The sequence below is a fragment of the Limanda limanda genome, chromosome 21 (genome assembly GCF_963576545.1).
Source record: "Limanda limanda chromosome 21, fLimLim1.1, whole genome shotgun sequence".
NCBI classification, from domain to species: Eukaryota; Metazoa; Chordata; class Actinopteri; order Pleuronectiformes; family Pleuronectidae; genus Limanda; species Limanda limanda.
In genome coordinates this window covers 16,083,793-16,107,910 of record NC_083656.1, presented here as the reverse complement: position 1 = coordinate 16,107,910, position 24,118 = coordinate 16,083,793, and the positions used below count along the sequence as shown (strand labels likewise).

Genomic DNA, 24,118 nt, shown 5'->3' with positions numbered 1-24,118 from the left:
GAGTTTTTTTTTTTTTTTTTTTTTTTAATTTATTTTTAAAGAAACAAAGATACAATGAACATACATACATAAAACTAAACGAAACAAACAAAAAGAAAGAAAAACACTTTTTAGTCACCTATACATTTTTACAGATGGTACACTGATGATGATAAATGTCAATTCATGTAGTAACAGGTCAGTGATGATCCTGTGAGGTTAAAAACACAATCCATTTTCCCCAATACTGCAGATATTTGTCAAATTGTAGATTCAGCGAAAAAAACATTCTCTCCATATTTTGAATATCAGTTACAGTATCTATCCAGTCAGTCTCTGTTGGGGGTTCAGCCTGTAGCCATTTTCGTGTTACAGCTTTCTTGCTGGCTGCTAATAGTATCTTTAACAAATATTTGTCTTGCACCAGGTGAGCTGCGATATTGCCCAAATAAACTGTAGAAAAGGAACAGTCAAATCCATCTCCAAAAACAGTCCGTATTACTTGTGTTACCGCCTGCCAGTATGGCTGAATGGCTGAATTCTCCACATTTCCTCCAACATAGACCCGTTCCTGCCTCACCTGTTTGTACACATTTTAATTTGGGAGTTATGAAATATCTCATCTGATTCCGCCAACAGAAATCCCTCCAAGGACCCGAGCTGGTGGAGGTGGACTGCACAGAGCACATATTTGACCAGTCCTCCTCTGAAATGACAAGTCCAGATTCTTTCTCCCATTTTAATCTAACCTTTTCTGTTGAGTGTTTTCTACTGGATTGAATACTTGAGTATAATTTTGAAACAAGTTTCCTGTTGTCCATATTTTTATACATGTCAATGAATATGTCAATTAAATTAGCATCACATTTCTCCTTGGATTTAATCACATTATTGAAGTAGGTCCTGGTTTGTAAATACCTAATCAAAATCCTAATCCAAACCATACATCTCTGAAATTTTCTGAAAACTATCCAGTTCTCCCTTTGATGAGATTGAACAGTAAGAAGTGATGCCAATTCTATGCCAATACCTAAACCTCCCATCAATCCCTGCCGGCTTAAAGTCCGGGTCAAAAGCGACCCATCTCAACAGTCTAGACCGTCTTTCAAATAGTGGTGATCTACATTCTTTAAACCAGATTCTAAGAGGGACTTTAGTCCATTGATTTAAACTTTTAACATCCTGCTTGTACAAGATTTTGCTACCTAATATGGATTGTAATGGTATATCCAGCTGTGAGGTTTCCAAATCCTTCCATTTTGCTATATACATTGGGTTACAGCAACATGCTAGTGGTCTTAATTGCGCCGCCTTGTAATAATCTGTTAAACATGGTAAAGATCTACCCCCTTTTTCTTTAGAAAGTTGCAGTGTCTTGAACTGAATTCTTGGTCTTCTACCCCCCCATATGAATCTCGATATCCACCTATCCCATTCATTAAATTGTTGCAGTGGTACTTCAGCTGGCAAGGATTGAAAGAGATACAAGAGTCGGGGGAGTACATTCATTTTTATCGTTTCTATTCTATTATGCATATCTAAGGGAAGTTGGATGTTTTTACTTATGGGGCCATAATTGCTATCATATATTTTTGAAATGTCCTTAGGTATTTGAATTCCCAGATACTTTATGTCTGATGAGGTCCATTTGAAGCCAAATCTATTTAGCATGTCTTTCTGAGGGGTGTAGTTATAACTTAGAGTTTGCGTTTTTTGCACGTTTAATTTATATCCTGAGTAAGCTCCAAAATCTTTAAGCGAAGACATCAGTCTGGGAATGCTGACCTCTGGTGTCGTAATAAAAAGTAAAACATCATCTGCATATAGACAAATCTTCTGCTCTGTACCTCTAATCATGACTCCTTTTATCACTTCATCATCCCTGATTGACTGTGCCAGGGGCTCTATAAATAAAGCAAAGAGGGCGGGGCTGAGGGGGCAGCCTTGGCGGCAGCCTCTCTCCAAGTTGACAACCTGTGAGAGGTGTCCATTAATCTTTATTCTGGCGTTTGGTGAGGAGTAAAGAGTTCTGATACAGTTAATAAAATCATCCTTAAAGCCAAATCTTCTCAACACCAAGAAAGGATATTTCCAGCGAACCGAGTCGAACGCCTTTTCCGCATCTAAGCTAATCACTGTGGCTGCAATATTCCCCTTATTCACATGATCGATAACGTGTAGCACCCGTCTAATATTATCTTGTGTCTGCCTTTCACGCACAAAACAAGTTTGGTCTGGATCCACTAGTTCTACTATTATATGCTCTAACCTTTTTACTAATATTGACGCATACAACTTGTAGTCTATATTGAGTACAGAGATTGGTCTATATGAGCTGCATTCTTTTCTGTCCTTCCCCTCCTTAGGAATAACCAAAATGATTGCCTCCCTCCATGTACCTGGTGGTTCACCTTTTTTAAGTGTATAGTTAAAGCAGTCAGAAAGCATAGGTGCTATTTGATCCTTAAAGGCCTTGTACCACTCGGCTGGGAAGCCGTCCGTACCCGGCGCTTTGTTTGCTTTTAACCTAGAGATTGCTTTCCCTATTTCCTCCATTGTAATCTCTGCCATCAGGGCTTTATTCTGTTCTTCACCTATTGAGGGTAGATCCATTGACTCCAGAAATGAGTTTATTTCCTGAGGGCTAGTTGTATTTGGTTCCTTATATAAGTCTCTATAGTAATTTTCAAAAACATGTTCAATATCCTCTAACTTATGGCATCATTTTTTAGTTCCAGGGTCCCTAATTTCATATATGGAGCTGTCTGCTTGTTGTTTCCTTAACCTCCATTCCAGAAGCTTCAGGGCCCTTGGTCCATTCTCATAGTATCTCTGTTTTGCAAATTTGGCTTTTTTCTCTAATTCTTCCTCACATAGTTTGTTTATTTCTTTTCTGGCATTTCTTATTTGATCTAGAATATAAGCTTCCTTACTTTCAATGTGTTCACTTTCTAAAACTTTAAGATTCTCTTCTAAATCAGACAGTTTTTTATATCTTTCCTTTTTTCTGTGTGAGGTCAGTGCTATAAGCTTTCCTCTGATCACTGCTTTTGCAGCGTCCCACAAAACACTTGGCGATACTTCTCCATTATTGTTATTGTCCATATAATCTTTACGTTCCTTCTGCACATATTCTTTGCATGTCCTGTCATTCAAGATGCTTGTATTAAGTCGCCAGAAGGTGTTTTTCTTTTTATTATCCAGATGCACAGTTAAATAAACAGCTGAGTGGTCAGATATGTCTCTGACCCCTATTCTTTTTTGAGTTGTTTGTTGTTTTAATTTACAGCAGGTATGCGTTGACAGTGTATTTTGGTATGTCTGTGATGTTGCTCTGTCTGTTGTCGATCAGGGAGAGTGACAACAGGTTTGCATGATCAGGTCTCTGAGAAGGGAGGGGCTGGGCAGTCTTAAGGTGACAGATGTTGGGACATGGGTTTTTGCAAAAGGCAGGCCTCTCTTTCAGGCCTGTATTGGAAGTCAAACCTGAAATCACATGGCCTTTGTCTTGAAAAAGCCACAAGCCGCATGGGCTGGAAAATACTCAATCCCCCAGAGTGCAACGTGTTCTCTTTGTCCTGAGAAGGTCAAATAACTCAAACTCCCAGGAGGCAACATGTCCCCTTTGTCTCAGCATCTTCGCACCTAGGTGCGAAGTTCTGCCAGGGTCAGCTGCCAATTGGCCAATCTGGCCACATGACCTGGAGGCCACTGGGCCTATATAATAGCAGGCCTCCCCCAAAGTCTTCCTCTTTCTCCAATCCCTCCGAGGGCAGAGGGCTGCTCCTCTCTTTCCATCGAACCCCACTGAGGACAACAGGCAGCCAGCCGTCTCTCCTGCAACTCTGAGGGAGGGGGGTCCACTCTCTTCCACAACTCTTCCAAGGGGGAAGCTGCTGGCCTTTCCTCCTGCATCGGCGAGTGGAGAAACCTGATTTCTCCAGCTCAAATCTTCTCTTTCCAACAACTGGAGGTCAAAGGTCGAGCTTCCAGCTCATCTTCTCGAGAAAACCTCCACGCATCCCAAGCTTCTTCTAAACTCCTTGCAGCGACTCGGTATCCTGCAGGTAAGAACTAAAAATTCAATAAGCAACTGAACTGCACAGCTCAACAGAACCGCTGAAGCAGAGACCACACGAGCCAGAAGACTTCACAGAACTGAGAACTGAACTGCAACTTCTTTTCCCCTTTCCCTTGGACTGGTAACATCATCTGGGCTTAATAATTTTACTAGGCTAAGCAAGACTGTTTATTTGATTCTGTGTGGTGTCTTAAGTTTGATATATGTGGTGATATTGTGTTACAAGTTAAATCAAGGTTAATGTGAGTTGGGCTCGACAAAGACCCTGCCATTTTCTGATTAGCATTCTCACAGACCCCGCATATCTCTTCACCTACTTAAGGCCGGCGCATGCTTCTGCGTTGTCAGGGGCCTGCAAGCACGCAGCTGTAACGCAGGACTCGTTGTCATTCATGGTTCTCCAACCGTTGCGCGTGTTGCCGTGCAATTCCCCACCAGAACACTAGGCGCAGTAATGTTTTTTGTCGAAGTCGGCTCTTCTTCGTGTGTTGCACGAAGAAGAGCGATTTATTTACAGCGCCACGGCGGCTCCGCAGAGCTTTTTTCTGGCGGAAAAATCCGCCGGTTAGTGACGGGTTAAACTAGTGGACATAGTGTCGGATCTCTTCTGCCAAGTGCTCTTCTATCTGGTCCATATTCGTTCTTCTAAATCTTCCGTGGTTTCCGGGCATGAACCGGATATGCGACTCCGGAAATGATGTAGTCAGCAGACCAATCACAGCCCTCGCGGCCGGGTGACGCTTGCGGGGCTTTGCCGTCTAGTTAGAAAAATTGGCCGACGCACGTAAGGACGTAGGAAGGGCCGTGAGGGGCCCGGAAGGGCTCTTGCGTCTCCGTTCCCGTGAAAACGCAGAAGCATGCGCCGGCCTTTAGCTACGTCCCCCGACCAGAAGGAAGGGGGGGGGCCTGCTAGCTTAGAGATCTTAAAAGATCACAGGAAGGTGTGACTCTCTTTGTTAGCCACCAGAGAGACCCTCACACACACACACACACACACACACACATCTTTGTTAGTTAGCACATATTGTTAGTAACTTGTGTTTCGATACTTTATTATGTTCATAATAAATGTTTTTCTTTTAACCTTGTCCTTTCATTAATGTTGCATAAGTGAAGTTTGCCAACCTCTACACTGTCAAGAACTCTATAAACCTTAATTGTTCACTATATAATCTTTAATAGTAAATATTGAGATTTCTAAGTGAACTAGATCTAAATGAGACTGATCTTAATCAATAAATTGGCTATCGTTTCCCTTCTATGAAGGGTGGTGCCCCGCGAGAACTTAGTCAAACTAAAGTTATGATTTAATATTAATATGTTAAATATTAATGTTTTATTTTCTATTTTTGATAACCAAATGTATTGAACGCCTAAAGGCACACTAGCACATGGTATCACTCCTAACCATTATTGCACAACACAGAGAATGGGTGAAGTGAGCTGCTTCAGATTACATTTTAGTCGACCTGTTGCATTTATCTACTGTATCTGTGCAGATAGATTGAATGGTGAGGTCAGCAGTAGCCCAGAGGCCAAACTTGGTCTTGTCTTGAGTGTGGTTTCTCTTTGTCTTTCTGTTGAGATCACCTTATACTTACCAGCACAGGTGGTAGGTTTCTCAGCAGGTGAGGCTATAAAGCAAAATGCCAGTCAGCAGTGAGAGGAGGGAGTTGGCAGCTTGTGGTGAGGCTGCAGATTTGTCTAGTTCTGTGCTCTTTTTCTTTCTCTAGTAGGATTTAGGTTATATCTTCGCATTTCCCAGGGATATTTTGGTATTTCTGTTGTAGAACCTTTTTTTTTAAAATAAAATGGAAAAAATTTGATCCACTTCTGCTTCTTCAGTGCTCCTCCACTCCTATCTGGGGGTTATGGCGCTACAATGAAAAAATATTAATTACATTTAATTTTTTTATATCCCAATGTGCCGCATAGAGTGTCTCGTTGGCAGTAACGCAGTGGGTATTAATTTATTTTAGTGGGGGGCTGGCTACCTTTTGATAAGAAGATGCTTAACTTTTTCAAATATTATAATAATTTAAATCATATTATGAGCCATGTTCAACCTATAAATGTAGAATTAAATTATTTTTTGTGAAAAATGTGAGCTTAAAACCAGTATCATCATAGATAAGTCATATCATTTATTTACATTAAATAAAAAACACAAGTGTGCAATATCACTTCATATTCAAAACTGACATGTAACAGAAATGTGTTTGTTGAAACTTTATGGATTTTCTGTTGAAATTGTTAGTGACACCTAGGTCTGCTCTGCCGTGGGTTGTTTTAGGGATGATAGTGCTGGACTTCAGGCCAGTGACCTTTCCCTAATCACACCCCCCACTTACTATAAAAGATCCCCATGCCTGTTTTTTATTTTGTCTTTTTTGTCTGTCATGTCTGAAAAAAATGCTAAAAATTATTTTAAAATGACTTCAAGGCTATTTGAGTTAGACATAATGCATTAATCTAAAAGCACCACAATTTGGTTGAAATCTGCCTTGTCTCACTCAGTTCACAGTGGTTACACCACGAGCCTATTTTCAAAGAGTTTGGTTTTAAGACCACAGAGAGGCACATGGGGATGAAGAAAGGAAAACAATGAGGCTGAGGATGCTTCGATATCTCAAATGACTGATCAGCACAGAGGGAGGAAACTGGAGGGACTCAGAACAGAGAGCGATGCAGACGAACAAGGTGGACATACAGGAGATACACTGCTGAGAGTGTATTAAAGTCAACGCAGAAAGAAAATGGGTCAAATTTGTCACAACAAAAAGGACTAGAGAAAGTATATTCAGGAAAGGAGTCTATGTAGCTCCTAGCGAGGAAGAATACAGGCAAATAGCTTTATTGGCGGCTGGGCTTGCCTACCATGGAGTGTTCGCCTGGCAACAATGCACACTGGGCACAGCGAGGTGGTCATTGTTGTCATAGAGACCAGTCACATTTAAAAGTTTTAACCTCCCTACCTTTTTCAAGAGGCAAAATGTTTTGCAACTTGGAAACGGCATTTTCCATTTGCAGTTTGCTGCTTATTATCTATGCAATCACATTATTATGAGCGCTGCTTTTAGGGAATCAGCACTTTACCGGCTAGGCAGCAGGTCATTTGTCGTTCATTTTGTTTACTCTTTGTGTTAACCACTCCTCTAGAAGTGGTTAATGACGAACCTGGGAAAAGGACCCTGTTATCATTTGTTAGAGACAAATTCAATGCACACACAGATACACTTGTGACAGTGACCTATTCTTCCCTCTGGACACACACAGAGACACACACACACTTACATGAGTGCCAGGCCAAGGTAGTTGGCTGTGCTGCCCCAGTACATCGGGTTTTCTATAACGTTAAAGGGAAATCCGGTCACCTTCTCTTCCATAAGGATGCCAAAATAATCACCTGAAAAATACAGAACATACACACACATCACGTTTATGCTGTTACATGTTCAGAGGAGAAAATGTGTGTTCAAGGCACACAGCATCTCATAACTACAACCTGCCAATTTTACTCTTGCTTTCCTCATTCTGACACCTTGGCGGGAAGCAGTGATTGTTTCTGAAGATGAAATTCGGTCTCCAGGCTCCAGCTCTGAGGTGGACAGGGATTCAGTGCTGAACTCAGTGGACTGTTTCACTCAGTCACCATGGTTGCTACTTGTTTATCTGCTGTGATGTGTTGTTTTAAACTCAGACAAGACAGAATTCCGTCTGCTTGTCGTTCTCCAATCATTTTTGCCACATTGCTGACATGTAGCAGCAGACTGAGTGCTGCGACGGGAACATGACTTTGGCAGCACACAGCCTTGTTAATTCTGCACGGCCGGGCTGCTCCACTGTCTCTGGGCTGTTATTGATGTCAACAATATGAGCGCATGGAGATTTTGAATATTAAAGCAAGAAATGAGTAAGAAAATATTAATTTGATGAAGTATAGGTATAGACCTAGTGATATTATCTATATTTTCCAAATTCTTTAATAGGACAATATATTTGTTCACTCAGTGCCTAACATTTAAGCTGCTGGATGGATGCTTCACGGCAGCAGTTGCTCAACATGCTCAACAAGCAAGTGTTGCCTGGAGAGACCTAGTGTCAACTTCTGTGGTTCCTGATCTGTCCGTGACCGCACTCGGTTGTGTTTTCCTGATGCTCTCATTGAATCACGCTTTTCCAGTAACAGCTTGAACTGGAAAAACATTCCAGTTACAGCTCCTAATACGATGAGGGGAGAAGGTCAACACAAGTAAGTGCCATCAGTGAGCCTAACAAGCTGAACTGATGGAGATTTAAGCTAGATGTCCCTTCACAACATTTAATATTTTAGCTGACCTCCTGTTAAGTTCGTTACTAAGAGGTGAACGTTAGCCAGCTAGGTCAACTGGCATCCACATTGTTAGCCGAGCAACTGTGTACACTAAAATTAGCATTATTTTTCCAACAAATTATACTTTTAATTCATGTTATTTCAACGCTTGCTGATATTAATTTCCAAACTCCCCCAGGGTACAATTTTTAATAAGAAATTAAATATTTTTTTATTTGTGTGTGTTTACTTTTCAAGCGGGGCTCTTTATCCCATTGCAATGTTGGAGGCAGTGGAACTAGGACACTGCTTCCTGTAACCTGAGCAGTTGCTATTGCTTGCTATGTAATAAGTTCCACAGGTATTGTCCTCACACACACACACACACACAAATATACGCAGTCTGACTCATTTTACTTGCCAGAGGACCTGAGCATTCAAACACTTTCCGTATGCCCCCGTCGTCCGCCCACACACACACATTAGCATGCTAACACAGTTTTCCAGTGGGTAAAACCAACCTGCTGAATTACATGTGCTGTTGGAGGCTGTTATTACCCAAGTTACATACAAAATGTCATTATGTATGCTCATTTAAAAAAACAGGTAGGAAGGGATGAAAAGAGATAATATAAACAAATGTATTTGGTTTTGAATAGAAGAGCAGCTGTAACAACAGAACAATATGCCAACCTCTTTTTTGACCTCAAAGTGAACTGTTACCCATTCAGATTTGAGAGCCAAGCATAACAATTATTTCTAAGATCCTGCATCACTGTTGTTTCATTGTGGTAATGCAACCTGGATTTGCTGCAGGGTGACGACCGCACTGTCTGTCCTAGAGGTTAGAGGAGCCAGTCTGTGATCGGAGTATGGATCAAATGGCCAGCTGGTCCACACATTAAGACGATGGGTAATTTAATAATGTTTGGACCTTTGTTTCTGCCCCCGTACCATCATTTTGAATCATCAGGTCATGGTGACTCAAGGGGATTAATATAGAACAAATGAGACACATCAAATTACAACCCACAACCCACAGGCTATATCCTCCAAGAAGTGAGGGTGTGTGTGTGTGTGTGTATTTTTGTGGGGGCTAATGGACACAAAGTTCTGGTGGATTGTGTTAATCCTTTTAAATCCCATGCATAGGTGCACACAGCGCCTAATCTCAAAGTTCATTCCGACATCATCGTATTGAAAATAGCTGATAAGAAATAAAAAGGTCAACAGTATCAGTGGTAGGAAGCTGTAGTATGTCAGAGGAATAAGGTGAGGGATCTCTACCCACCTTTACCATCTTTTTAAATCAATCACTGACCTTTTCGTTGAGATATCTCTAATGTTTTCACTCCCTGTTGCACTGAGGAGTATGATGGGTGATTTGTTTAAAACTACACTGCTCAAAAAAATGAAAGGAACACTTTTTATTAGGGTATGGCATGAAGTCAATTGCACTTTTTTGATAATTATCTGGTCAGTTAAGTAGCAGAGGGGGTTGTTAATCAGTTTCAGCTGCATTGGTGTTGATGGAATTAACAACAGGTGCACTAGAGGGGCAACAATGAGACGACCCCCAAAATAGGAGTGGTTTTGCATGTGGAGGCCATTTCAATTTTCTCCCTCTTGATCACTTCGACTGGTTTTCCATTAGTGTTGGCTTTAGCTAGAGTCATTATCTCTACTGGGAGCATGAGGCGATTTCTTAACCCTACAGAAGTTGCACAGATTGTCCAACTCCTCCAGGATGGCACATCCATGCGTGCCGTTGCAAGGAGATTCGATGAGTCTCCCCGCATAATCTCCAGAACATGGAGGAGATTCCAGAAGACAGGCAGTTACTCTAGGAGAGCTGGACAGGGCCGTAGAAGGTCCTCAACCCATCAGCAGGACCGATATCTGCTGCTTTGTGCAAGGAGGAACAGGTTGAGCACTGCCCGAGCCCTACAGAATGACCTCCAGCAGGCCACTGGTGTGAATGTCTCTGCCCAAACAGTCAGAAACAGACTTCATGAGGGTGGCCTCAGGGCGCGACGTCCTGTAGTGTGCCCTGTGCTCACTGCCCAGCACCGTGGAGCTCGATTGGCATTTGCTATAGAACACCAGAATTGGCATGTCATCCTGAGCACCTGTGATAGACGTGAAAGGGTCTGGAGAAGCCAAGGAGAACGCTATGCTGCCTGCAACATCGTTCAGCATGACCGGTTTGGTGGTGGGTCAGTGATGGTCAGGGGAGGCATATCCATGGAGGGACGCACAGACCTCTACAGGCTAGAGAACGGCAGTCTTACTGCCATTAGGTATCGGGATGAAATCCTTGAACCCATGGTCAGACCCTACGCTGGTGCAGTAGGTCCTGGGTTTCTCCTGATGCACGATAATGCCCGGCCTCATGTGGCAAGGGTATGCAGGCAGTAACTGGAGGATGAAGAAATTGATGCAATTGAATGGCCCTCACGATCACCTGACCTAAACCCGATAGAACACCTCTGGGACATTATGTTTCGGTCCATCAGACGCCGCCAGGTTGCTCCTCAGACTTTACAGGAGCTCACTGATGCCCTTAGACAGATCTGGAAGGACATCCCACTAAACACCATCCGTTGTCTCATTAGGAGCATGCCGCAACGTTGTCAAGCATGCATACAAGCACGTGGGGGCCACACAAGATATTGAGAAGCATTTTGAGTTGCAGATTTTGAATTTTGGCGAAATGGACAAGCCTGCCACATCACTTTTTCACTATGATTTTCGGGGTGTCTATTAAATTGAGCCTTCTGTAGGCTGAAAACTTTTATTTCCATCAAAGATGTGGCATCCTTTTTTTCCTAAGACATTAAACTGTCCATATCAGTATAAATATCCAACATAATTTTTTTTCACAATGAGATCTGATGTGTTTTCAAAGTGTTCCTTTAATTTTTTTGAGCAGTGTATGTTTACATGCTTAATTTGTTTTCTGAAGAGATTCTACATGTCTCTGATATAACGTGGCATCAAATTCATTCAACCAGTACCTAGCGATCAACAATGTCTTGAAAGTTCAGACCAACTATCAAGGCATTGAGTTAGCATTTAGAAAAATCGATCTCCGAGATGGTTTATTCGTAGATGAAGATCATGTGATATGGTAGAAAGTTCCTTTTTTATTTTCATGGTTATGAATGAACTTTGATGCTTATAAAATATAGATAATATTGCTACCTCTAGATGTAGGGCTTAAAATGAAACGCTTGTCCTATCGATAAAGACAGAGCAGGCCAAGGGGACATCCGGCCTGGAGACATGCGTGTCAACACAAAATGCACATAATGCTGTGTCTTGTATGCATGAAGCCACTGGCCACATTTGGTGAGGGGCTTAAATAGAGATTATAGGACATGAAACATAAACAAGAGGAACTGAATGCTCCTTTGTTCATGTGGAGCCAGCTGATGTGCCTGATAGCCTAAACCAAGAAATTATGCTCAAAGCACTATAAACTGTGCTGCTTTCATACATGCACATAACCTCGGACATTTTCTTAAAATAAAAGTTTTAAAAAATTAAAACTTTTTAATAATTATTAGATTAAGTTGCTTAACTAAAAAAATGTACTGTAACAAACACAGCTGTATGCGTTACCTTTGCAATTCGTAAAGTTTGTTCTCAAATCCTCAAACCACCATTTACATTGTGCTGTCTAGTTTCTGCCCCCCCCCATCTTTGTTCACATGTCCCAAGGAAACGTGCCTGTTGACTGTTTCTCGTGCTTCTCATTAGTCTAACCCTTGGCCTTGACCAGGAACTTTGCTCACGATTTGTGGTCTATGGACTTTGGCGAATGAACCATGCCAGCTGTCCCTTGTGGATGGCTAACCAGATCTGCATATAAAGTAGACTCTTGTTCACAGACAGACACAGCACCTCCTGCCAACTCCTGTCACCTTCTGCTGCTCCGGCTGCCTCCCCTCTATCATCACATTTGGTGATTAGAGACAGAGATATTGACTGAGGACATTTCAGTCGAGTGATGAACAACGATGGTGCACGAGCTGAGAGGTTAAGTTAGGATCCTGGAGATGATTCACCGATTTGATTTACGTAGAATTTAGATACCAGTGCTTGCAAATTTGTCAAAGTCGTGCTCATTTGGATCAACGCCTTCAATAACAGAATAACAACAATAAAAGAAACATGCTTGTCTCAGAGCAGATGCTAAGATATTTGCCAATGCAGTATGTGAAGTGTTGAGCGAATAAAGCATGATTGTACAAATTGGCACAAGGGTGCATGTCTAGTTGTTTCTCTAGTCGAATATGATCCCAAAAACTTTTTTCTACACTGGTAATTACAGGCTGCGACCTGTGGGAATATCGTCTCGTACCATCTAGTAATGACTCGCATGTACTCATGTAATGATGAAATGATGACTTTAGAGTGCTTGTGTAATTGTTGTGTAAAGTCGATCTCATCAGTAATGGTGATTAAAAAACACTTGAATGATCCCACACTGCTTTGAAGAGATCAATTAAGGTTTTCTGTTTCATATTGTGAGTTTAAAGCCTGTTCTCAGATACCCACCTAGGAATGTTCCAGTGAATCCCAGAGCAAGGAAGCTGCTGACAACCAGTAAGGTGCCCAGCCCCATGAGAGCTCCCCCGGTGTAGAAGACCTCGGACCTGTCCATCACATCCCACCTGGCCTGGGACTTCATCGCTACAGTCATACTACAAAAAATAACAAAACAACAGAAAAAACAAAAAAAAAAATGATTAAACCAACATGTAACCTCAACATACTCTTTGCCTTCGATTAAAACTGGAAGGGCAAGCACTAAGGAAAAGAGAAACAACGGAAAAAGACTAAGGATATTCAAGGCGGGGAAAAGGCAACATCAAGTTCATAGTCACACTATTGCTAAACTACAGATTAAGTACTCATGAATTAAATATTCTGAGTTTAAAGCTCTGAAATGGCAAAAGGTGCCAAACTGCAGAGGGCTTCTTGTTTTGGGTATTTAAAAAAAAAAACTCTACTAAAGAACAGTTCATTTGTTACCGAGAATAATATATATAAGTGACAAAAAAGAAATCTGTAGTTAGTATAATTGTGAACGTCTATCGTGAACAAGCATTTTCCAACTGAAAGAAATCTCTATTTAGTTGTTTAAGTAAATTTTTTTTATATAGATATATATATATATATATTTTCTGCTCTGTTTTATATAAAGATTACTTTCAGATACCACTGAATTTAGTTTTGTACATATGAATATAGCCTCTGTAAATTTGGAAACGCTCTGATTACAGGAGTGGCATAAAATCACAAGTTGTTGCATGCTGTTCAGAGACAAAAAACCTCTGTGGGGCCGGTTCTGGCCAGCTGTAAAAACCAACAAGTTCACCAAAGTAAACCACAAAGTATGTTGGTTTTCTAATGCCCTCTACGACAACACAGGGGCCATTTCTGATCTTACGTGCCTATCAGCACGATGACATCATCTGTCTATTTCCCCGAAAAACCATTACTAGTCACTGTTATGCCAATGAATCGCTTTCATTGTGTGATTCTTTTATGGTTAGGATTTGGTTAGGCTTGGGTACAAAATTGATTTGGTAAGATTTAGGGGAAGAACGTGGCTTGAGTCTAAATTACTTAAAAGTCAGATGTTTTGTTGACCCATCCATCCACCCAACCTCTTCCCCATGCCGAATTTGTTGCTCTGTAATATCTGATAACCTCCACCACTCTCCTCATCATCACTATAGTCAGAGAATGCTGTTTAGGGTTAGTTTGTAAAACAGGGTGTGTCACTCTTGAGAAGAGAACCTGCTTCAGAGAGTAGATTACTTAACTTACTGGGGTAATGATCCCTCTAAAGTTCCTTTCAGATGATTACAAATTTGTGTTTGCTCAACACTTAGTTACACACAAAGGATAAGGGTATAAATCCTGTTGATATTGGACATTTTTCTTGTGTTTTGAATTGGTTTGAGTTGGTTGTTCATTCTGAGATCTCTTGCCTGTTTTATTTTGAAGCTTCGGTCCTTGTGTGACTTCAGCGTTGTATCCTGTCTTTGTCCTGATTCCCGCCTGTGTGATCGTCTGCAACTGTTCCTACTGTGTTTCACCTGTGTTCAATTATCTCTACATCCCTTGAGTATATATGTCTCAGTGCTTCCCTTTGTTCTTGTCAGTTCGTCTTGTTTCATCTTGTTTCACTAGTTGTGTATTTCAGCTCTTTTGGTTCTCCTAGTTTTTCTCAAAAATAAGATTATTTGGATTTAGATTTTTTTTGACCTTTCTTTTGTTGAAGAGCCACGGCCTGAATTAAGAGTTTTGTTTTTTCACCTGAACCTGTCACCTGCTCACCTCACTGTGAAATTAAAATCACTAAAAGGCTGCAAGCACGTAACTTGTGACTCCAGCACAGCAGATTGATTGTTACACTGCTCCTTTTTATAAATATTGTTGACAACAGGCAGCTCAGCCCCAAGGCTACAAACAAACTTGTTCCCTCACGAAAATACAGCTGCTCTACTTCTTACATTACTGTAACACCACCACCCATTGGGACATAGGGGGCAATCTATGTCTCAAGGTTTTCTTATCGTTGACCATATTCTGGATTTCTGGCACCCAGTGTTCTTAACACTCAAGTGGACGCTAAACTAATACATTCACTGGGTCTGGGGTTCTTATGTGAGGAAACTTTATATTGCTTTAGTAAGACAAAACCATTTCACATTGCTTCACATGCGATACAGTCTCACACTGTCAATCCAAAAGTATCTTGTGGACTCAAACACTTCACCCACCCCTCAATTGGCATAGGTGAGTAGATAATGGGTGAATTCCCTTCAATGTTTTTAAAAGCTTTCAAAGTTTCAAACTATTTTATTATGGGTTTATAAAAGTACATTTTAGTATCCCATTAAGAACCGATCTGTCTTTGTCAACTGGAATTGCATGATACGGGTGCAGAGGATGTGAATCCTATCCCTGAGGCACTTAAATTTGAAGAAGTAGCTTGCCAAATTTAATCTTTGCAAAGTTTGCTGATAATCATTTCTAACTTTTTACATCCCTGAAATTCAAGTAGTTTAATTAATAATGTTCATTGCCTGTGTGGGTGCTTTACACTACTTGTTTATCATTTCATGATTTAGTTTTGGTAAGGCTGCCGTGCCCCATAACCTCTGAACATCTGCAGAGTTCAAAAGTTAAGTCTGGGTTGTGTTGAAAGGATTTCTAATGAAACACACACACACAGGCGCTGGGGCAGATGTAACATTGTGTGTCCTGTGTGTGAGCATTAACACACTTGTGGGCTGACATCTGAATGCAGGGTACTTCCGGAAGAAGAAAATTGCTCCCAAATCAAAACAAGGTTAGGGAATAAGTAGAGGAAACTGGGTTACTAGGTCTGTGCTGCGAGTCCTATGCCGTTCTTCCTTTGTCAAAGGGTAGAGGACCTGTATTGTGTTGAAGTGGGGATGCTACGACACGTCACAGACATAGAGCAACACAAAGAGCGACCACTGAGCTGTTGGTTGGTTGTGGTTGGGCATACTGCTGGGATTTGGATTGGAAAAGAGATGGGAAAGGAGACATGGGAAGGCGGTCAGTGAATGAGCCACTGACCCCTGGATATACCGTAACAACTGATGCTGAGTCACCGTTGATTTAACGTATACAAACACAGGACAACGGTCTTTCAGACACTTGGTCATTGATTCATCCTATTTGTCGGTATAAGTCTACACCTAAGTTGTTTTTTCATTCTAATCCCAGGAATAAGTGTCATATGCGAATGAAGTGTTTTATGTAAGTGCAAGAGGGATGGAGGTATGAGATCGTTAAGGACCAACACCAATCAAAGCCATACATCGACTGTCTTTTAACCTTTTCAAATGTGACATGGAAATTCTAATGTTAGAGAGAGAGCTGGATGATGAGGAATTAATTGAAGGTCAGGTACGCAAGGTGTAGCGTGGGAGTTGAACAAAGACACTTTTCCAGTGAGTCGCTTTGCAGCCGACTTTAGTCAGGCATTATGGTCTTTCTGTGTCGTTATTACCACTCAAAGCGCTTTCCAGTAAAGTTTGTTGCCATTCACCCACTCTCACACATTCCTACAGTGTATCTATGGGCTACACTTTTCTATGAGGGGCAATTTGGGGTTCATTGTCTTGCATTCCAAAGGACACTTTGGAATGCAGATGGGGAAGACCGGGATCGAACCGCTGACCTGACCGAAATTATGGCGTTTAATCTGCAGATCAGGCCAAGAGATTCAAATGTAATTCGTACTAGGAGTACATTATAAGACTGTAATTCTTGGTATACACTTGTTCAAGCCTAATATTCAATTCAACAAATTTTTTGAAATTTTGACCGATGGATCAATAATGAATGACGACATCACTTTACATATTTCAAATTCCATTTTAATTTTTAAGTTCCCTCATTCTCTCCCTACATGTCGTCAAAGAGGCTGGCATCTAACCAAATGCCCTTATGACAGGAATTGTCAAACGTATCCGTTAATGCAACTAATTATAGGCTCTCATCCAATCTTCTTATCCTTATTAAGTTAGTTGGAAAGATAGTCTCAGACCAAATAAACTTGCATAATCAACAAACGTATACCCTGGGGGAATTTCAGTCAGTCTTCATTACTGTAATATATTTTTTACTGATCCCCCTGTAACAGACTTCTGCTAATTTAAAACTAGTGTCATTTTATAAAAATACAAATTAAGGTTACACTAACACAACCAACTCTTAACTGAATGCAATTCAATAATGTTTTGAAAAACCAAACATATGTATACATGCTTCTTCTATTTTAGGTATGATGTTGATCTATTCCTATGACTATAATTGAGACCTGACTTTCTCTCAAGTGCTATCATGAGGTCGACACCACAACAGCATCACAATTAAGAATGAAAACATTGGTGATCCTGTGACTTTTAATCTGGGGAAATCATCAGGTCCAATTCTTTATTTATCTTACATTTTGGTCTTTGTCGTCACTGCAACACAAAAGACATTCTCATCAGCAGTGACTACGGTTAATATGTGAGGCAATGCGTTGATGGATTGTGTTGTTTTCAATAATTATTTCTAAATGACACACGACTTCAGAATAGACTAAAAAAAGAATGAAGGAAATTACTAACAAACATCACTCATGTTTCTCAATATGGATTTTGGTACAACAAATTCTTTATTTTAAGCTGTTAACATTCCCTGAGGATAAACAAAGAGAATGGATGCGTAACAATTTGGTATCTAATAGTTCTTAATGTGTTAATCCCAATCCTCCCAAGTCATTAAACTGGGTGCTAAAGCATGGGCGCGATTAATTAGAAGTGGACTTGGGGTTTAATATCAAACGTAATCAGAAGACGTTATCACTACAGTGTGTTGAGCTGATAAAAATAACAACTCTGCGTCTTCTGCTTGTCTCTCACACAGCCTAGAAATAGATGGTGGAGCTATAAAAAGACATGGCTGTCAGCTAATTGGCCCGGCAGTGAATCAATCAGTGTACAAGTCAATTAGATAGCTGTACAGAAAAAGTATTCTGCTGGTCAATGAGGTAGCTTGTCTGTCAGTTAATGTTATCTTTACAGAGGAGGGTTTTACCGAACTCTGTTGAGCAGAAAAGATATGACTTGTTGCTATGAACGAACGTGTATAGATGAACAAGACCGAAGATAGTTGCTATTTATTTATTAAGCTAAACCCCACGTAATGTTTATTAGCACCATAATCTTTGTCTTTTTTTAGGGCCCGAGCACAGACATCAAAGGTGTCTGGTGAGACCCTATTGAAATTGTAAGGATTATTATTATTATTATTATTATTATTATTATTATTATTATTATTCAGGCAAATGAAATGGCTTTTTGAGGGCTTTAACATGCTCAACTTCTTACCAAAATTTGCAGAAAGTTAGAAAGTGGTGAAAATTTACATATTCTGAAGGAATTTTCAATGGGCGTCGCAAAATGGCTCAACGGTGCCCCCCGAGACCCCCCGAGACCCCCAGAAGGTGTTCCCATTGACCTATCTTCACAAAAATCGATATACAGGTGTATCATGACCAGACAAACAAAAAAGTCTCTTGGTGCAATTGGAAAAACACAACAGGAAGCCTGCTATTTTGCATTTAGTGGCCATTTTGGCCATATTCCACATTTTTTCTTTGATACACTTGTACCAGGGTTTTCATCGGATCAACTTCAAATTGAGATGAGTGTCATCACAACAAGATGGAGATAAAAACTGACTGACAGATTTTTTTTTAATCACACGGTGTGACCGTGGCGTGGTGTCAAAGTTTGATTACACCCCATTAAAACACGATGTTCTGTAACGCGGACATACATGGACCATGAATCCTTTGATTTCAGTCTTCCTAGATCAAAGGAAACTTTATGTCTTGCAAAGGTTACGTCTCTCTCTCTCTCAGAACTGGTTATTTTTGTTTTTTCAGACAAAAAGCATGCAACGCTTCAAAATGGATGTGCTCGGGCCCACCCAGTGCTGCTTTGCAGCCCTAAAATTTTTATTATTATTATTATTATTATTATTCAGGCAAATGAATTGGCTTTTTGAGGGCTTTAACATGCTCAATTTCTTACCAAAATTTGCAGAAAGTTAGAAAGTGGTGAAAATTTATTATTATTATTATTCAGGCAAATGAAATGGCTTTTTGAGGGCTTTAACATGCTCAACTTCTTACCAAAATTTGCAGAAAGTTAGAAAGTGGTGAAAATTTACATATTTTCATATTACAATCTCTCCATTGTGTAAGATACAGTATTGTTAAACAACCTACAAACTTATACAGAATAACAATAAAGAAATCTGAAAAAACTATTTATCATATTCGTATTATGTCCTTCAAGTATCGGTCATTATAATTACAACTGGAATGACACTCGGAGGATATAGGGTCCCATTATGAAACCACATTTAATTCACTAAATCCAATTCTTGACTTGGATCTGGACCAAATTGGGCACACTCATGAATCTCAGTTCCTTAAACATTTGTCATTATTATTATTCAGGCAAATGAATTGGCTTTTTGAGGGCTTTAACATGCTCAACTTCTTACCAAAATTTGCAGAAAGTTAGAAAGTGGTGAAAATTTACGTATTCTGAAGGAATTTTCAATGGGCGTCGCAAAATGACTCAACGGTGCCCCCCGAGACCCCCGGAAGGTGTTCCCATTGACCTATCTTCACAAAAATCGATATACAGGTGTATCATGACCAGACAAACAAAAAAGTCTCTTGGTGCAATTGGAAAAACACAACAGGAAGCCTGCTATTTTGCATTTAGTGGCCATTTTGGCCATATTCCACATTTTTTCTTTGATACACTTGTACCAGGGTTTTCATCGGATCAACTTCAAATTGAGATGAGTGTCATCACAACAAGATGGAGATAAAAACTGACTGACAGATTTTTTTTTAATCACACGGTGTGACCGTGGCGTGGTGTCAAAGTTTGATTACACGCCATTAAAACACGATGTTCTGTAACGCGGACAAACATGGACCATGAATCCTTTGATTTCAGTCTTCCTAGATCAAAGGAAACTTTATGTCTTGCAAAGGTTACGTCTCTCTCTCTCTCAGAACTGGTTATTTTTGTTTTTTTCAGACAAAAAGCATGCAACGCTTCAAAATGGATGTGCTCGGGCCCACCCAGTGCTGCTTTGCAGCCCTAAAAATTTTATTATTATTATTATTATTATTATTATTCAGGCAAGTGAATTGGCTTTTTGAGGGCTTTAATTAGTCTTGAATTGCTGAGGAGTGAGATACATCGAATAATGCAGCTAATTATTATTTTGATATAAAAGTTTATACTGGGATCTTTGTGAATTTTCAATTTAGGAGAAATGTGTAAACTGTGTCATAAGTATTGGCCTGACTGATCTTGGCAACAAGCTCTGAACCCCTGGTTCAGTGTGTGCCTGAATGGATACATCTCAGATCAACACATGTCATTATTATTATTATTAGGGCCCGAGCACAGACATCAAAGGTGTCTGGTGAGACCCTATTGAAATTGTAATGATTATTATTATTATTATTTATATTATTGTTTTTTAATTAATTTTAAACTCGGTGTTGTAGATGTATTTTATGAAAAGGCCCCTAATCCATAATTTATAATAACTTACTTTATTTTTAAAGCAAAGTTTTCCTTTACACATGAAAGTTCTTTGAAATGGTTCCACTCACACAGGTGGAAGTTTTGTGACCACTGATGCCACAGAACTCCTCCTGAATTAGTGTGATGGACAGAATACATTTAATGCATTATTTTACTTTCATTAGTGTTAAGGTGCATTCTAGTGCTGGTCCCCTCTTAATTCAGGGTTAATAAATATCGAACGTGTCATATCTCCAAATTGCACCAAATGTCCTGTGTGTGCTCTCACTATGACTAATAAACAATACCTGCTTTCCCTTTTGTCATAAAAACATCTAAAATACTACAAAAAAACACAATTTAGTACTCAGTGCATTGTTTGTTCACTTTTTCCACAGTAAAGATACAACTGAAAGGTGTGCATCAATGCTCAGACTTACAAAAATCAATGCACACGCACAACGCACTCCTCCTGCCACTGATGTCTCTGTTTGCTGAGACAGACGCAGAAGAGGCATCTGTAAAAGATTCAAAAGTAGTGTCACTGACTTCAGTAACCTTTAGGATCCGATCAGTGATGCTCTTTGTCGTGCTGCCCTTTGCTACCATCCCAATTGGTTTGAAGGGAAACTTTAAAGCCTGCCATGGTGTTATCCTGCATTACCCAGTGTACAGTGACGCAGCAGAAAAGAAAGGTAGTCCTGGATGCTAAATTTACACGAAATATATCAATAGCCTTTTTTCATGGCGGACATTTGGACATGTCAGAATAGAGGTTGGAAAAAATCAAATGGATGATGCTGAATACCATTTAGATGCTTCAGTTTCAGTGATCAGGTACTGTGCACACTGGCTCTTTTTCCTACCGTCAGAGACACTTGAACTGAGGAGAGTCACACCTGTGCTTTCCCTACTAAGACATGTCTTGGCTTTTGTCAGGCCCCTTCCTTACTGTCTTTCAAAGTCCTGATCCCCAGTTTGTTGATCCCCGAGCTGATGTTGTTTTCTGAGCTTGTCAAAAAGTTCCTTGAAAAACAATACACTGTACAATGGTATGCACAATTTAGCCCACACACGTTTGTGTGTAAAAACACTGGAGCTCTACTTTGATATAGGAAGTGATGTGTGTAAGCATGTGTCATAATAAATACATTTTATTGGAATTTCATAACAGCACAATAATTCAACTAAAAGCCTTTCAAATACTGTTATTACTTTTGTTTGAGTGAATTCAGTTTGACAGTAGAGCCATTATTCCCCTGATTCACATCTTCTGTTCTAACACATCTGAGTGAATGAATTGTGCTACTGCTATTTATAGTTATTCATGTTGCTCTGATTGTATTGATAATCATTCTCCTCAGAAGCACAGGAAGAAAACTGGCAAGAAAATTTTATCATCTTGGAAACATCTTGTACCAAAAGCATTGTTGCCCGGCAACAAGCATCACAGACATTCTTTTGAGAGAGGGAGGAAGAAAAAAGCCTTCACATAATGGCATACTGTATGTGTGTGGTGTTCAAAGTGGGGTGCTTTGTCACTATTTTGATCAGCAGTGGAAGGTTTGTACTTCCACTGGCTGCTGATGGCAGGCATGGGGGTGTCACAGACACCAACAGAACCGCCGGTACGTAACCATTGCAGGCAGAGAGAAGAAACAAGTACACCGAGCCGAGGCGGAGGAAAGAAAACAGGAAGATGTATACAGAGGATGGCAAAAGGGCAAAAGAGTGCGTCATGTACAGTAGAACCTTGAGATTCAAGGTCTTTATTTTCATACTCTTGTACAATGATAACAAAATGTCTAAAGGTTTAACTAGGTTACTCAGCTGGGTTTGGCTCTTTCGTATCTACAAGAAACTGGAAAAATTAGTTAGGTTTAAGTCTGGATAGTAGCTGCTGCCCTGTATTTTTACATTTTAAAGAGGCAGGTTGGGTTGTAAACTGCCTACAGCTCCAAACAGGGGGAGGACGCTGTTCTGCCGAAGCAAAGAAAACTTTCACAATTTGCGTAATGAAACAAATGAATGTTATTAAGGTAAGAAAACACAAATTACAGACAGTGCTGCAAGACAAGAGGTATAGGAAGGAACAGTGAAGGTTGGAAATCTGCAGAGGTTTGTTCTAAGCTTAGCATTGGCCCTGGTGACTGCTCAGATAATAGTTGAATAAAAATTGAATAAAATCAAGCTGATTTGAAAGAAAGCAGAAAGAATGAGAAGAGAGATGTGTGCTTCACCTGTGGCTTCGGTAGACGTTGAGCAAAACGATGACGAGGCCCAGGCAGTAGCAGCCGAGGCGCGGGCTGCCAAAGAGCCTGGAGAGTCTCCGTGTACGATGTTCCCATCTCGCCACCTGCAGAATAACAGAAACAGAGGGCAGAAGACATGAGACGGTGGAGTTTACCAAGAACAGGAAAGGTGCGAAAATTATTTTTAGTTCTTGTTGTGTTGTCTACCAACGTCTGAGGGAAAGTTGTCACTCTTCCTAGAAATCGCTCTCATCAACAACACTTTCCAGCTCCTCTTGGGATCCTGAGGCGTTCCCAGGACGAATGGTTTTTATGATTCTACCAGGGTCTACTCTCAGCTGGGCATGCCAAGAATACTTCCAATATAAGGTACCCAGGAGGGCTCTGAGGTGGTTGCACATTTTTCAAATGTTCTCACAATGGCTGTGTAGTATGTCAATTAAAAAATGTATTTCCATTTCTTTCCTGCCATTTAAAATGTCAAACGATGTATTCCAACATGTCGTGACTCAGCAGTAATGGCGTTCACGTTATTAAAGCACTCTCTCTTCCTGTCGCTGAAGAGTGTAATCACCACCACCATCCTTCGCTTTAAGTGCGAGGGAAAAGTTAGTATTTAACATAATGGTCGTTATATATTCACGTCTCAATTGCAACACTGCCATTATCAGAGTCGGCAGAGAAACGGACAGGAGAGGTGCTTCCACGCTGAAATACCTGATCCAAAAAGAACTAGAGGCCTTTCAGCTCAGAATCCATTCATGAGTTAAGTGATCGATGAGTGCATTTTTTTATTTTTATTTCCCTAACATTAAGGGAAGTATTTCCACCTCCAATGATACAGAAAAACAGACAAGGCGCAACTGGAATAACAAGTTATAAACAGTTTCATTTGCCTTCCATGATTTGAACATTGAGTCTGACCTTCTGTCAGAGTGTGTGATTGAATGGTGTCTGCATATTTAGCTTGTTGATGTTAACATGTTTATTTTGACTGTCTTACTTGATAAATTTGCTCTAGATAATACTTTCCTGTTCCTGTTTAACTATAAACAATTATTTGATTTGTATTGAAGTGTATTGTATTGTATTTTTAACATTGGCATATACATAATTTCCTTGTGTTAAATTGCTGTTTGCTCCCTATTCTAACCAAGTACCTCTTAATCAAATAATACAGCAAGATTACTATTATTTAAATACCAGCCAATTTGAATTTAAAATAAAACCAAGGACAAAAAATGGCAGTTATCGCTTAATGGATCAGACTGCATACTTAAAAAAAAAAAAGGTTGTCTATATTGAGATCTGGTTCACATGAAAATGT

The 24,118-nt window shown here is 40.2% G+C and overlaps 1 protein-coding gene across 1 annotated transcript in view; it reads right to left on the bottom strand.

Moving 5' to 3' along the window:
* Positions 1-24,118, bottom strand: part of pemt (phosphatidylethanolamine N-methyltransferase) — a 60,041-nt gene that overhangs the window by 13,412 nt on the left and 22,511 nt on the right. Inside the window, exons 3-5 of the mRNA XM_061095003.1 lie at positions 22,780-22,895; positions 12,936-13,081; positions 7,355-7,466 (exon numbers count right to left, since the gene is read on the bottom strand). Coding sequence (XP_060950986.1) covers positions 7,355-7,466; positions 12,936-13,081; positions 22,780-22,895 — 374 coding nt within the window. The remainder of the gene's footprint in view (positions 1-7,354; positions 7,467-12,935; positions 13,082-22,779; positions 22,896-24,118) is intronic.